General features: G+C 35.6%; 1 protein-coding gene across 1 annotated transcript; it reads right to left on the bottom strand.

Moving 5' to 3' along the window:
• Nucleotides 1-4,417: 4,417 nt before the first annotated feature.
• LOC117333922 (putative ammonium transporter 3) lies at nucleotides 4,418-16,512 on the bottom strand. Its single transcript, XM_033893340.1, has 9 exons — nucleotides 16,371-16,512; nucleotides 13,172-13,240; nucleotides 11,260-11,809; nucleotides 9,160-9,231; nucleotides 8,919-8,978; nucleotides 8,441-8,517; nucleotides 7,242-7,390; nucleotides 6,595-6,762; nucleotides 4,418-6,292 (listed from the first exon to the last, which is right to left on the bottom strand). The coding sequence occupies exons 1-9, from the start codon at nucleotides 16,510-16,512 to the stop codon at nucleotides 5,939-5,941; spliced, it is 1,641 nt and encodes a 546-aa protein (XP_033749231.1). The 3' UTR covers nucleotides 4,418-5,938.
• Between the last annotated feature and the right edge of the window lie 331 nt (nucleotides 16,513-16,843).

Below are 16,843 nucleotides of genomic sequence, written 5' to 3'. Positions count from 1 at the left end.
CCAGCTTTCGTCCATGTTCCTTTTCCTAACATTATTTTTGTCGGGCATTACTGCATTGTGTACTGTTCTCGCCGCAACCTATTCTTTCCTATTGCTGTGGTTGCCGATTTGATACTTTGTTTAACCTGATGCTTCTTCTGTTTGGAATCAGATGGGCCAAATTCATAAAAGGGTTTAGAATTAGGTTTTGTTATTTTCCTCACCAAAACAAAAATGAAATGATAGGCAACGCCATAATCTAAGGTAACACGAACAGATAAAATATCAACCAAGCAAAATACGAAATGTGACGAAATTGTGTGCTACGTAAAGATTTATAAAAGTAGTTCCTTAATTATAGACCTATGAATCTACAATACATATATCCAATGTCTGTGTCGTGTTGTAAAATGTACTGGAATACTCCCGAGGTTTTATTTATCCCGCAAGTTAAGGCAGCAATAACTGCTGACTCTTTAGATTAAAATATGAGATCCTCCTTTCCACTTCCGGTATCACATCCGGTATTTAAAGTGTGCCATGTCAGATTACAAGGTCGAGTGTGCCAAGTACTTAGAGGTCATCTATAGAGGTCACCTCTACAGAAACAACAATAATGTGGCATTGTTATAGATATACAATGCATTGTTATAATCAAGTATATGTAGACGAAATTAACTATCGCTCAAGCTCCTCTGCCCGTATTCTATATGTAAGGCTAAAAGCAGGTTTTCTATACCAAGGAACAAGAAGGAGGTCAGATGCTTCCTGCAACAATGATCAGTGTATTTGTAACCGTTAATGTGTTGAAGGTTTTTTTTTGTGGTTTGAAAGGTTATTTTCATTTTCATCGTTTTATCGAATGATAGTTTGTCAATTTGGCAACCAAACTGTAAGTTGACATGATCGAAAAATTCGTACATAATGATTATTGTAAACAGGATTCTAAATTTATTTTGTCTTAACAAAGTCACATTATTCATAATATTCTATTTTTATCACAAATTAGAACATTTACTATCTATAAGGAAAACAAGGGTCATGCTATGTGATGTCATATGTGGCAAATAGGAGTCATATCCCATTAGCTGTAACTGTCAAACTAACGAATGGTGACATCAGTTTTTAGCAATGGGGATTTGTCAATTTTATCACGTGAACGTTACTGTTTCATTAAGATCGAATCCACTAAACATGTTCAAACTATCGTGAGAGACGACGCTTGTTTCTATTTTTAGACTTCGATAGCTTTGTCAGTTTTAGGCCTCTCCACGTAATCTATAATGAAGATCCGAGGTGCGTGGTTCGACACTCCTTACCCGTGTCGGTTTGTGTTTCCCGTAAAGCTGAGACACGAACCGGTCTGCGCTGTGGTTGTTGTGTCCTTTGGCATGGCCCTTTACCCTAATTGCTGTGGGCGACAGGCGACGGGCCTCCTGTATATTGTTCAGTACTACATGGAGACTTCTCCACAAAATGACGCCTGCTGTTTACGGGGTGAAAAACCCAACAAACACACAATAACACCTCTGATTCTCCTCCAAACCCATTTTGCAACTGAGCTGTCGCTGTAAGCTTATACATGTATATTTATGAAAGGAGACATATTTAAATACGTTTCACACCTAGAAGGACGAAACAGCTGTATGGTGTCCCTATCATCACTGACGAGTCCTAGAAGGACGAAACAGCTGTATGGTGTCCCTAACATCACTGACGAGTCCTAGAAGGACGAAACAGCTGCATGATACCTTTTGCACCATTGAAGAGTCCTAGAAGGACGAAACAGCTGTATAATGTCCCTAGCATCACTGACGGGTCCTAGAAGGACGAAACAGCTGTATAATGTCCCTACCATCACTGACGGGTCCTATAAGGACGAAACAGCTGTATAATGTCCCTACCATCACTGACGGGTCCTAGAAGGACGAAACAGCTGTATAATGTCCCTACCATCACTGACGAGTCCTAGAAGGACGAAACAACTGTATATGTCCCTAACATCATAGACGAGTCCTAGAAGGACGAAACAGCTGTATGATACCTTTCGCATCACCGAAGAGCCCTAGAAGGCCGGAACAGTTATATGGTGTCCCTAGCAGCACTGGCGAGTCATAGAAAGACGAAACAACTGCAGGATGCAGTTTTATTTCTTTCTTGGCTCTACTGTATATACCTCTTGTATTTCTTTTGAAAAAGCTGTACCTATACCGTGTGTGTCTTTTGTACATCCTTATGTCCTATGGATTAAGTAATTGTACGAAAGACATAAAAGGGAATAGTAAGTTGAAATAATGATTATGTACAAATACAGAAAAACAAATATACGTTAACATGATTGTCTGTGTATCATTACGTTATGTTAAACAAACTTAATTACACGAAACTTTTTTCCGTTTCAAAATAACTTATTTCCTTTTAATATTGTCAACAAGTTACTCATCTCAAAATAAATGTATTGAAGGTCACCTTATGACACGATGTAATACACGAGCAGAGGATGTTTTAACTGGTTCTATCAGGTTTTCACATGCACATACTATTTATAGGAGATGTTGATGTTGTCCAATGTTATGTGTATTACCGGATGTTACACAATAACACACTGTCTATTCAGTACATAACACTTAAGTTTATATACATGTATTTTATAGTCCACACCTACAATTCACCACACAATAAATTTAGGAATAGACTTCTGTTTAATCGTTCTTAGTTACACTAAAACTATTTCTCATTTTAAAATGCTTATAAGTTAAGTAGCTTTAAGTGTTTATCATTCGAATGAGACATCATGGCATTGCAAGGGTAAATGCCGAGACAAACAGCCGAGTCGATTATCGCTAATCAAAAATGTAGAAAGAATAGGCGATTAAACTAGAATATGTGTTCATTTCATTTATTAAAATGTTTAAAACATGGACAAGTGTGTAAAATATAAAGCCTATACTTATCTTCTCCAGTTATCAAAATATCAGTTAGTAAGTCACGAATGGTCTGTTTATAAATATCCAGAACTGGTATTGAGTTAATTTGTTAAGTGAGGATGATATTATGGTTTTAAGTATTTACTAGTAGTATTTATAAAGGACCTTAATATTGACTTACTCGTTCAATTTACACATGAAATAGTCTCTGTGTGAAATTGAAATTTCTTGGTTTAACAGTGATCAGGTTATTGACAACCAGGTTTAAATCATGGATTATCTCCCCTTGTCCGACTGTTATCCCAATAGTATTACAGCTTTATAAAAATGTGTAGTTAAAACATAATAGTATGCATTTATATATACATTATAATTTATATCTATATAACATGACGTTTATGACAGTGTAAATTGTTTACGGAATGTAATATTAAGAATGAAAGTCAATATTAAAATGAATATAAATGGATTTATTTAAGTATTTTCTATGTTTCAAATCTTCAACTTATGTTGAAATGGTCTTCAGAGGCTTGCCCTTTATTTCTTCGGTAATTCATTACACCTACGAATGTTCAATTATAATACCAGTGGTTCGTTATTTTGGCTTCTGATCTGTTGACCCCATCATTACTTCAAAGTTGACACATTTGTTCCATCATAATTCAAAACAGATAACGACGACGGAGGACCTTAACATTGTCTTGTCCTTTAAATTTACCTATGCAAGAGTCTCTGTGTGAATTTATGCTTTATTTATCTTATACCATCGAGCTATGATTTTTTACTTAGAATTAAGGTTGATCTTATACTATCTAGTTATGATTTTTGAGTTAGAATTACGGTTGATCTTATGCCAGCAAGCTGTGATTTTTCTGAACATAGAATAACGGTTTTTCTTACGTCTTGGGCTTTGATTTTTTTTTACTTAGAACTCCATTTTATCTGACGCCATCGAGCTATTAGGTTTTTATGAAAATAGAATTACGGCTTCGATTACATGTCAATATTATCTTAGTTTTACTTTTATAATTAGGAAAACTGGGGACAACGCAGATGACTGAAAACTAATATTCGCTGGTCTAGAGACTGTTAATTTAAACTATAAGTGACTGGCTTACAGGCGACAATTACCGAGAAAAATGAAACAAATAGCGACTATTCAAAACAAAGACTTACAAAAAGCCTGTATTTAGAACGTGTTATGTGGTTTGCAGATAACATTCATATAGAAACAGATATTCATTTGAACAGGAGCATCACCTTGAGAACAATTGACCTTTATGCCTTTTAAGAATACATTTTACTTAAATCAATAACCCTCAAAATGACGTTCACACATATGTACACAATGTAATATGTACAAGTAACGATTCATTAAGGACGGAAACACTTAATAACAATGAAAACAATAGACCATTTCACAAATAAAATTTACTCATAACAATACACGTAATATTAAAGGAACAAATTTACTAGAACTAAAGCGTAATAAAAAAACAATGTACGCATTACCTTAACAACGATTTAATAATTATGACATTTCATCAGAACTTTGAAATTGAATTTTACGCAATATAACAATGAGACTTTTAAATTATTGAAGATAATGGCCAACATTGTTTTTTTTTCTTCAATAACGTAATTTAAATAAACATAAATTGAGGTGAAATTCTCAGAAGTAAGGTTGATGCATTTTTATTTACAAAAATAATGTAACAATGTACAATCTGTGTATAGTTGTTTACTGAATAAACTCATCTCCCAAAAAATATGAACATGTTTAAATTCCATGAAAAATATCCATCACAGCTTACTATCGTTAAATTGGACAATATCTATAATGACTTGAGTATACACATACAGGTACTGAGTGTGCTTTGACAATGTGCATTTACCTAGACTTTTATTAAAATGACAGCTAAACACTGGAACAATAAAAACATAACATAAAGTTAAGTTGAAGTAATTCGTGATCACATGTATAACTCATTAATGGTGACATTGTACGTGTACTACATATGACATCACATTACCACTAACACTGTAGTACATATGACGACACAGTAGTTTGATGTCATACTAACACTGTGGACATATCAACTATAACAACATTAAAACCACTTATATTTACATTGTCTTACCATTTCCGTCAACTTTGAAAAAAAGCTAAACCTGCCTTTTTTAATGTCACATGACTCACTGGGTGTTATAGCCTGAGGCACTGGGTGTTATAGGCGTATGGTGGCAACTGCCTCTTAGCATTGTGTCAATGGGGAAATGCGGAGCAAATGTAAATATACTAACATAGTATAACATGTGACGTCACGATAATGTGATCCCATGAATATCATTCTAACATCTGCTATATATGACGTCACAGTAATATGATCACATCGGTATCGTACTCACCTTGTTAAGAGTGTGACGTCATATTATTGTGATACCCCGGGTAATACAGATTATAACACGGGCATTGTATGTAACGTTGTTGTAAGTAATCCCTTTTACAACCACCAGTAGTTTCAAAAGCCATGGAAATCCCCTCCCTTCGATAATTACTGCCCAACCTCATTCCCAATCCCCCTCATGACGAACTTACACTACGGCTAGCCATGATAGCGATTAACAAGACGTCAACTGTCAAGATGAAAAAGACACTGCTATTTCATTAAGGTTAAGTTTTGTGTTTTCCCTTCCCAGAGATGGACGGCAGCGACGGCGCGGTCACATATGGTTAAAATAGAGATCCAGTTAATTTTGTTTCACCAAATTATTGCATTTTTCTGGCGATTCTTTCCAATTCAGAAGATCGACGCTCACCCAAAAGTGGTCCATCCGAAAACCTGCCGTGTCCCATTCATCTTAAATCTACCTGTAGTTATGAAATCACACATCCGACCAACTGCATAACTGCACAAATAACATATACCCGAATGTTTCAGATTTACGTGATCTGTTGTATAAAGATCTACTCTATAAAGATCACATTGTACTTCACTAGAACTGTCAGGCGCTGCTTGTCTTGTAGTATATTATTGATAAAGAATACATTGTCCTGGTATGGTGTCAGGCACGACTTTATCTTGTCGTCGGAGTAATCCGCGTTGCTGTGGAGTCGTGGTTTTCCCGCGTTGCTGTTGGGTCGCGGTTTTCAGCTTTCTGGAGGTGGCAGACTCGCGGCGTCTTTTGTCGTTACTGTCGACTGTTTGGGGTTCATCGGTCTGGGTACATGGTAACGTGCCCCGGCGTCGCATGTCAAATGCACTGTCCGGTCTACCTAGGAACTGTCCTCCGAGTATGTCCGCGCCAATGTTGTGCTCAACGAAGTCTGCGCCAAGGCGTTCCTCCTCCTCACTCAGACGGAGGCCAACAGTGTACTTAATAATCTGCGAGAAGAATTAAAATGATGTTATGTGTAAATGATATGGTCGTGTGTGTATTTGTGACAAATTGAGTACAAAGCCACTATTCTATAAATATACATACCAGTAACCAGTGATACCTTTGTTAAACATGTTTTCCCCTTCATATCATACATTTTTGACAACGTGAAGATCATTGGAAAAAGGGCTCAATTGATTTACCCTTATAATTACAGCTTCCTTGAAAGGGAACACTGTTTGAAAGCTTTGAGAATTCGATAAAAATGGTTTGTTGTTTATCAGGAAGATGAAAAAAAAAGTCTTACTATAAGTAAAATAAAGGAAGTCAGCGCACTCCAAGTTATCAAGCAGACGACCGAGAGAAGTTGTATTCCTATCAAGTAGAAACCACCTCCGTGAAACACTCCGGACCGCCCTCGAGTCGTGTTCTCCAAGGAATCATTCTCGGCGAACAAGCCGACCGCTAACATGCCCTGCAGTTAATCACAGATCAATCAAATTTAATGATTATGTACACATCTTCCGAAAGAAAATGTGTATAAAAACTGTTTATACTGAATTGGATTTATTTTCTGTCAATCATTTGAAAACGTGTTAAGGTAAGCCGTAGAAAAATAACGGTCATTCGTACCTGGACGTTGCCTCTATTTAGTACACTCGGTGGCCAAGTCTCACTATTCTTAGTCTGGGAAGTGTGATAAGCAGGCATTATAAATCTAGACTATCTGGTTTTATCCACAAGTGTATTACATATCACAACAGGTTCTGTTTATGCTAAATTGAATTCCAAAGAATGACTCAAGGTCTACGTTGACGTTGTCGCCACTATGAGTCATATCAAGAACAAACCCCAAAACCAGATACAATTAACTATATTAGTTTCATTTTCACTCTTGGAATACAGATCTATGTCTAATAGGTTTTATTGTTGTAATGTTTATCTATGTATTACCCATATTCCACCGGCTCCGTGCACACCTGTGGCACCGACAGGATCATCTATCTTCAGCTTGTCCATGAGCTTTGTCGAGCATATAGCTAGGACGCCTCCTATAGAGCCGATGATGAGGGCTTCCCATGGTCTGATCACGGCACATCCAGCTGTAAATAGCATTAGTTAATTTTAAATCTCTACTAGGGTCCATGAAATATATTCAAGCTGTCACCTGGAGCACCGACATCAACAGCGCGAAATGTTTAAGATTATTATTCTTTCTATGCGAAAAGTCTATGAAAATCGTTATCTCGCCTTCGGCATGAAAGAACTAATATTATCTCTCGCGACGGAGCAATATTACGATGATTAGCTGCGACGACATTACGACAATGAGCGAGATGAAATATTTCGGATCTCTTAAATCAAGGACTTAAGCTTTTTCTTTTCTTATTTTGCGGTGCGTGTTTCGTTATTCTATTCCGGTACTAAATATTAAATATATACAGTACAACACGGTTATAACGAATCCCAGGGGACGTATCAACCTTAAGATTCCAGGTTACCAGATTTAAGGCAGCATCATTGTATTTCAAGTGTATTCATATAACAAGTCTAGGTAAGTATTCTAGGTATATCTCTATTGCAATTAAAAGTGTCTTTTCTTTATTTTGTTTATATCATATCTTAGGACCTTTAATATTAATGTTCGAACTTTAATTGGTGTTCTTATCAGTGCTACAAGTTGCATATTTTGCTCTCCTTTAAGATTTCGATGTTTAGATTAATTAAGGGGTCATTTACACATTTGTATTCTGCTATTATATCTAATTCATTTGTATGATAAAATAAAACGCATACAAGTTGACCTGAAAATGACATACTTCTTCGACAGGTCAATATCGTTCTTTTAGGAAGAAGCCTTCAGACTTATCACACCACTCAGGAAGCCTTTGAATATATAGGCCATTTGACTTGAAAGTGCTTTCTAGACACTCTATGATCCATTTACACCTGGAGCCCTAATCAATACGAGAATCATCAAAGTGAGTACAACATTTATTATTGTATAGTATATATTGATCACGTCTCTTTCCTTCCTATCCTGGCGTTAAGTAACGTTTTCTGTTGCTTTGCACGGAATGACACTCGTCATTATAATCCTATGTAGTTTTCCACACTAGGATTTTAGCAGGAAGCTGGAACGGGACGCTTACCTGTGATCGAGACTAGAGCACAAAGTACGGAGTTCACTAGATAGTCCACATTGTACTTCCTATTGTTTATGATGAAGCTGAACAAAGAGAAAACAAAGGAAGCATTAATATTTCCAAGTTATTTATTGTATTAACTGTACGTGAGATTTGATTAAAAAATCCAATTACTAATGTTACTCCTCAGGTACCTACGATGTAAAATATCCATTGGAAAATCAATACGTGATTTTGTGTTATATGTATTTTAGAGATACCTACTCTCTCGAGTTTGTAATAAGACAATACTGAAGTAGGTACAAATTAATTAAAAAGCATACCTCTAGTCAAGTCTAATTGACAATTGTTATTGCCTGTACTTGAAAATGGAAAATTGACAATTGACATTTTTTGTTCTCTTCACCATGACAAGAATGCATTGCAGGTAAGATTAAATCTTGATCACCAAACCGCCCCATCCCCTCCAACCCCTCTTACTTACGAGATTATGACACCTGTGGCACCTCCACCCATAGAGCCGATCAGTGTTGTAACAGCAGATCTGTAATATAAAATTAAGGAATAGAAGTGAGCCTTGTATATTGAGTGTATTGAAAACTGGTGTACTTAAGCTGCTTAATATTTTATAAAACATTTTGATTTTATTAGTATTCTAATAAGAATTATTCGTTAACCAGATATAACATATCACTGTACATTTCTTTGTTAACATATTTACGTACTTTGATGCAAGCTGCCATTTTCCACCAGAGATTCCAAACGTACTTCCACAATTGAAGGCAAGCCAACCCCACCTAAAGCAGAAATGAAAAGGGAATGTTATAGATAAAACAGAAATAATCAAATCCAGAATCAGAGTTTGTAGCCAAAGTGCCATTTGTGTTACATGTCGTTCCCATTACCATGGTTTCCAAGACAGATATCGACTCCCACTTACTCTCCTGGAACGCCTGGTCTTATTCCTCTTGAATTTTGCTAATGTCTCCATGTAAATCTTAATTTTGTGTGCATATTTTCCCCTCTTTTGTCGACTTTTAGTTATAATTATGATTTCGTTATTATGTCAGTATTGCTTTTGAAAAATATATGCATGTATAATCGAAATAAAAAAGTCGGCATCAACACAAAGGCACAAAAAAAAGTAAATAAATAAATTTCGATATGAGACATCTTGGTCCGAGGAGACAGTTACACTTAAAAACGTTACTCAAACATCAGTATGATCCAAGAGAATATAAACAAAAGCGTGCTGATTTCAATTTTCCTATAGATGAATGTCCTTTTCCAGATTGTAACCAGGTTGTAATACTAGCTAAAAAATAATAATAAAAACGCCTTTAATGTAAAAAAGACACATAACTGATACAGTGTCTTAAAGCTCACATGCACGATACGTACGTAGGAAACAATAATTAATAATAAGAAAAATCAGTTCGGACGTAAACCCTTTGGTTTGGTTTATTTGGTTTAACGGCCTATTAAAAAAGCCAGGACGTGCCTGGTTTTGGAGGTGGAGGAAAGCCAGAGTACCCGGAGAAAAACAACCGGCTTACGGTCAGTACCTGACAACTGCCCCACATAGGTTTCGAACCCTATATTATGCTGCAATATATAATAACCAAATATAAAAGACTATAATAAAGAAATAATAATCAGCATTTATTTACATAAATTAGCCGATAAAACAGGTGGTCAGTGCCAATGTACATTATGCTTAGACACGTTGGTCCTGCTAGTGACAGCCACTGTCGGGATTTAATTCTGAAGTAACTATCCCTCTTTACAGTTTTGACGCTAGTCTAATGTTTCCGTGGCGTGAGTAGTTGATGGTATCTTCAATAGACAATAGAGGCGGAACATTGCGTGCGTGGATATAGTTTAGACACTTGATAATGCTAATGCACATTAGAAATCCATCAAAGTAAGCCCAAGTCAATCATGTCAAACGATTTTCACGCAATTGATAGCGGTATATTGAAACAATACCCTGTAATACATGCATACGACAAAGGAGTCTAATGGTTTTAATTCGATATTACCTTAAGAAGAATTAAAAAAAAATCTCTTGCCTTTCTGACACAAAATTTTATTATAAAACAATTTATAATTCTAACACAAGTTCAGCATCAATTTTTTGTAGCTGACCCCAAAAAAGAACAGAAAAATATACTCACTATTTTAAAACGCTACTTTAATGTTATGTTTATTGTAGTTTTACCTAGTGTTTATCGTAAAGTTTTAATATCTTCACGTGACGACGCCACGCGTAGGTTAGACTGATCAGAACGGGTCTTTTATTTTCTACATTCGATTCTTGACCGTTTTCTATCTGCTTAGATTCAGAGCAAGCGACGGTAGTTTAAGTGGTTATTACTAGATGCGCTGAGGTTCAGAATTTGTGATTTTATGAAACACGTGCATAATTATTATTCCGGTGAAAGAAATTGTTCGAATAGGAAAGAAACCTACAAAATAAATCAACTCGTTTTGAAATATATCAAATAACAAAACAAATGAAAAAAATAAGAGGGAATAAAAGAAATATTATTTTGAAAAAAAAAGAAGAAAAAATACAAGCAACACAAAATAATTACTTATTCAATATAAAAACAGGAAAATAGCTGAAATAATGATTAAGCAAGAAGGTAATAACGACAAGCAAACGAACTGTAATTCTAGCCCAAGGTCAAAGGTTATATCTCGCTAAGGCATATTCTCATGAGTATTTATAAGAAAGACTTGCTTGCAGATAAGACTTCCTAAACATAAAACTATACAGAAGAAATCAACAAACCGCTTGTAAGACATGATAATCAACTTACCAAAGCATAAACATGCCGACGAGAGCGCTGACAGGATTCGGTGGCGTTTTCTGACCAGTTCCCTTATCGTACCTTCCCAAACGGGGTTGAAGAATGATGGCGGCCACCAAAGCGGAAACACCACCAGTAAGATGCACTGCACCGGAACCTGCAATATCGACACATCCCATGGTTCGAAGGAAACCATTGGTCGCCCACTCCCAGTGAGCAGGGATACAATACACCAACGTGTTCAACACAGAAAACAATATATACGACAGCAACTTGGTCCGTTCTGCCATAGCGCCTGAGACTATGGTTGTCGCCGTTGTAGCAAAGGACAACTGGAAAACAAACGTTGCAAATAGAAGACCCATTCGTTCGTCATTAGAGTCAACGAAGAAGTCACCAATGCCACAGAATGGATTCGAACCATAATCCATTCCAAATGTGAGACCATATCCTACGGCCCAATAAGATATACCACCAAAGATAACATCGACGGCATTCTTCATCATGATATTCACCTCGTTCCTTCCCGAAACACATCCTACCTCAAGCAGTCCAAAACCTGTAAAATATAAACATTGATTTCATGCAAAATGATTCTATCCAAATAATTAATGTATTATCTACAGTATTAGCGCGTACAGAAACAGGCTTAAATTAACCCTTTATGCATAGTCAATCAAAAATACTGCAAGCGTACACATTTTGGCTGTAATATTATCTAAGCGCTTTTCGCGTTGAGAACATTCCATCAAATTATGTTGGTGGCTTTTGCTGTTTCTTGATATTTCTTTCTTCGGCAGGTTTTATAGATGCGCTCATTCATTATTGCGCTTATCTTTAAAAATAATCAGCACTACGCCTAAATAAAAACGTTTAAAATCAGCAGTTTGTTTAATATGTACTGTCATTTGCTATTCATTTGATTATTGTTTGTTTACAAATTTTGCAAATTAAAAAAAAAAGTCAGTTTATCGAGCTTCTTTAGAATTATACTGATAATTCTCTCGACACAAACCTGAATTGTGATGTCATCATTTCTGAAGTATTACGACCTACTTTCACTCTGTCGTGGTGGTGAACTAGAACTAAATTTACAAGGAATGCAGACCGGATATTACCGTTACAGATGGATTAAAATGTCAGGAAAAAATGAGTTCTTGGTTGTCATATCGCGGTTTTGCATGTACAATGTTCCAAGTAACACGAAAACAGTAAAACAGAAGTAACATTCCAAACCAGCTCGACAGCACTGGATTGTAAAATATAAATTGTATATCATAATCAATTAACTTGATGGAATGATTCCAAGTGATTTTCAGAACGATAGTACATATATCAGTATTAGACATTCGTGATGAAAACCAAAATATATCACAACTAAAAATGGCACAGCCGCTTTCTTTTGCATGCATTAAATTAATGTTTTCTAAATTCAGATAAATAGCCATGCAAAGAAAAAAGTGGACAAATTGAATTTCGAAGAATTAAAACAAATATGACGAAATAATGGATTGAGTTTTCTAACATGGATTTGATCACACAGTATCTCTCAAAATAGGGAAGATAACTATATACATGCCAGAAACTGTAAACGTAATTGTTCAGATGTACGTTTATTTGAACGATTCTCTCGTGGACAACAGTGCGCTAAACAATGATTGCACTAATCGACGTTTTGATTGTTTTATCAGTGCGTTAAAGTTTGAGTAGACAAAACATGTACGTTTACAATATCACGTTTTGGATAATTAAGGTGACATTTCGATATTTTCGTGAAAATGCTGCATGCACACATTATTCAATAATTGTTTAATGTGTAATTTTAACATTTTCTAAAGAGTGGTATCAAATCCAAGAAGAAATTACACAGAAACAATGAATTAAACCAAATACAAAATAAAGCGATTTATTGAACTCTCACCAGGAGCATTGCACATTAGGTTGATATGATTTTGACCGCAAACAAAGCCTGCTTCCAAAAGTCCAAAACCTATAACAGTGGCAAAGATATTACATATTAGAATGTCATGGAGTGCCACAATGTCCTGTCACCAGTTAACAGGACCGTTATCAATGCCAATTCCACATATTTCAAATCACATTCTAAAGCCCCCTAGTGTTAACCACTCGTCTATCTAAAATATGTTGAGATTGCTGGATGGTCAACTCTGCTGGTAAACTTAAGTCCCCGAAATTTGCGTTTAACCTTCACGCCATGTTTGAATTCCTATGAATCTTGGCTTCAGTTCAGAATATACACATTTGTTTCATGTATGTTTGGAATTATCAGATATCTAAAACTTACGATGTTCATTAAATTAATTCGCACTACCTTTAATATTTTAACCTTCTTTTGATTCTCAATGGTGTCCCAAATAATTAATGATGAGTCCTAAAAGGCTGTTGTATGATTTTAAAGTTTGGTATTGATCATTCCTGATATGCTATATTTGTTGCTAAGTTTATATGAATGTATAACTATAATATTTACTTGTAAGTTTTGAAGATTTCATTTATTCAATAGGGAATATGTAAATCAGTTTAACATTGTAACAACAAATATATTTATAGTGATTGGCGTTTAGCATCATATGCACATTTTACGGTATGCTATACACATTGATAGATTCGTTTCAGAATATTCAATTACTCTGTCCCTGACAACAGACTTAGACATTCGGACAGATAGACGTCTGGTGTCGTCCTTATACCAGACAGATAGATGTCTAGTATAGTCCGGATACCAGACAGACATTCGGACAGATATATGTCTGGTGTAGTCATGATACCAGACAGACATTCGGACAGATAGACGTCTGGTTTAGTCCTGATATCAGACAGACATTCGGACAGATATATGTCATGTGTAGTCATGATACCAGACAGACATTCGGACAGATAGACGTCTGGTTTAGTCCTGATATCAGACAGACATTCGGACAGATAGACGCCTGGTGTAGTCCTGATACCAGACAGGCATTGGACAGATATATGTCTGGTGTAGTCCTGATACCAGACAGACATTCGGACAGATATATGTCTGGTGTAGTCCTGATACCAGAGACATTCGGACAGATATATGTCAGGTGTAGTCATGATACAAGACATACATTCGGACAGATAGACGTCTGGTGTAGTCCTGATACAAGACAGACATTCGGACAGATATATGTCCGGTGTAGTTTTGATACCAGACATATATATGTCTAGTGTAGTCCGGATACCAGACAGACATTTGGACAGATATATGTCTGGTGTAGTCCTGATACTAGACAGACATTCGGACAGATAGACGTCTGGTTTAGTCCTGATACCAGACAAACATTCGGACAGATAGACGTCTGGTGTAGTCCTGATACCAGACAGACATTCGGACAGATATATGTCTGGTGTAGTCCTGATACTAGACAGACATTCGGACAGATAGACGTCTGGTTTAGTCCTGATACCAGACAAACATTCGGACAGATAGATATCTGGTGTAGTCCTGATACCAGACAGACATTCGGATATATAGATGTCTGGTGTAGTCCTGATACCAGACAGACATCAGGACAGATATACGTCTGGTGTAGTCCTGATACCAGACAGACATTCGGACAGATAGACGTCTGGTGTAGTCCTGATACCAGACAGACATTCGGACAAATATATGTCTGGTGTAGTCCTGATTACAGACAGACATTCGGACAGATATATATCTGTGTTAATGTCTATATAGTATCAGGATTACAACAGATTTCTAATCGGCCGAATATCTAAGCCTGGTAGACCAGACATCGTGATTTTCTTGTAAAGCGTAATATGATAGATTGTGTGATCGTTTTGTAGTGGATGTTGATGTAGTCATCAATTGTATTATTATTGTACTACTTTAGTCACAAAATCTTCTAACAATACATCTTATTAAGTAATGTAAATGTTCATAACTCAATGTGTTTTCAAAGTGTAAAAGCTGATATTCTGGATTACCCTTAAGCAAATTAAGATAATGGAAACAAATATATAACAAGCAAATGTGGAAATAAGCATGTCATTGGTCCAGGTATGCATGTCTCATTGATTTTTTTTTTGATTTTTTTTGATTTTTCATAAAGATATTTAATAAAGATTATCTTCATCTCTTAATAATGTGGTGTGGAATTTAAATTTCTGTCGCTTAAAATCAACCAACTCATTTATCAAACGTTACGTGGACACTCTTTTATCTGTTTTAATTTACTCTGCCACTATTTCAAGCATGACCCACTCTTTTCTAACAGCAGTCGAAAACAGAATCGCAAAAGAAGTGATCATTTCATCAATTTTTTATCAAGCATAACTAAGCAATTAAAGAAAATCAAAATAGAATTTGAACGACAAGGTTAGCAATATAATTTTCCCGACATTGTAAAGTTATGAAGGTAGTCAGGTTATTCTACAATTCTTATCGTCCAGTGAGGTCATTTAACAAACATCATATTTTGTCAACACGTCTTAAAATGTTTTTCTACCAGAAGCGAATAATTACTGTCGTTTAAAGGAAGTTGGGGCGGGATTTTATCCTATATATTGCCTAAAACTTGATGCTGCGGGTTTCTTTATTCTATGCATATCTACATGTGAAAATGGACGGAAGCAGAAAATTCTTTTTTATCGCACATTTAGCAAAGTGAACATTGATGCGGTTTTGTTAAAATTTTATCAAAATAATTGCTATATTTACCAATGGGAAAAAGGAATATTGCAACATATGATATGAAATGTGTTTGATGGTCGATTTGATACGTTTTGAATATGCCTATACGGAACCAGTAAATTAGAATTATCAAAGTGGTACTGATTTTTCAAAATATTAATCCACAATAATTTGTGAGGTATAGGTAGGTTCATATTAATCTCCCTGACTGAGAATGCACACAAGGTTTGGTTAAATGAAGATATACTTTGGAATATCTGTATATTTTATGTTATACATTTGACATGAAATTATTTTTTTGGGGAAAAAAATGATACATTCTATAATTGTTTTGCTTTATATGGAATACGAAAACTGTAAATATTAATTATTATTAATCATAAAGCATTATGAAGTACAAATATATATATATACATCATCTTATTTCGTTTATTTTTCTTACCTGACTGCATGGTGAAAATAATAAACGAACTTGTGAGGATCCAAGTGGCATCGTCCCAGGTTATAGGACCAACATTTCCCGTACCCGTGTTAGAGGTGTCGCCAGAGTCCTGGGACACATTGTCTGCTCTCTGGGAACTCATTTCTACTGACTGACGTGTGTTTATGTCAACTTCCACACCTGATTCTGAAGGAGAGATACCTTGCTATTACAATTCGCATAATACTTCAGGGTATATCAGTTAGGAGGTAAACAACATTGTAATGTCCATGTTGGATATAAGATATTTGATACACACTGAAGAACTGACAGGTATCCTATCCATTGGATACATTTCCAATTAAAATAATATATTTATTTTCAAATAAAAGTTCATTATAATGGTTATAGGCCTAATGAGAAAAAAAAAGGTTAAATTTCGTACTTGAAAACATAAGTCATAATCCATGGTGATATACCAGGTAATTGTACAG

This window comes from Pecten maximus, chromosome 9, assembly GCF_902652985.1.
Source record: "Pecten maximus chromosome 9, xPecMax1.1, whole genome shotgun sequence".
Taxonomy (NCBI): Eukaryota; Metazoa; Mollusca; class Bivalvia; order Pectinida; family Pectinidae; genus Pecten; species Pecten maximus.
The sequence above is the reverse complement of the archived record's forward strand: the minus strand, read 5'-3'. Positions and strand labels throughout refer to the sequence as shown.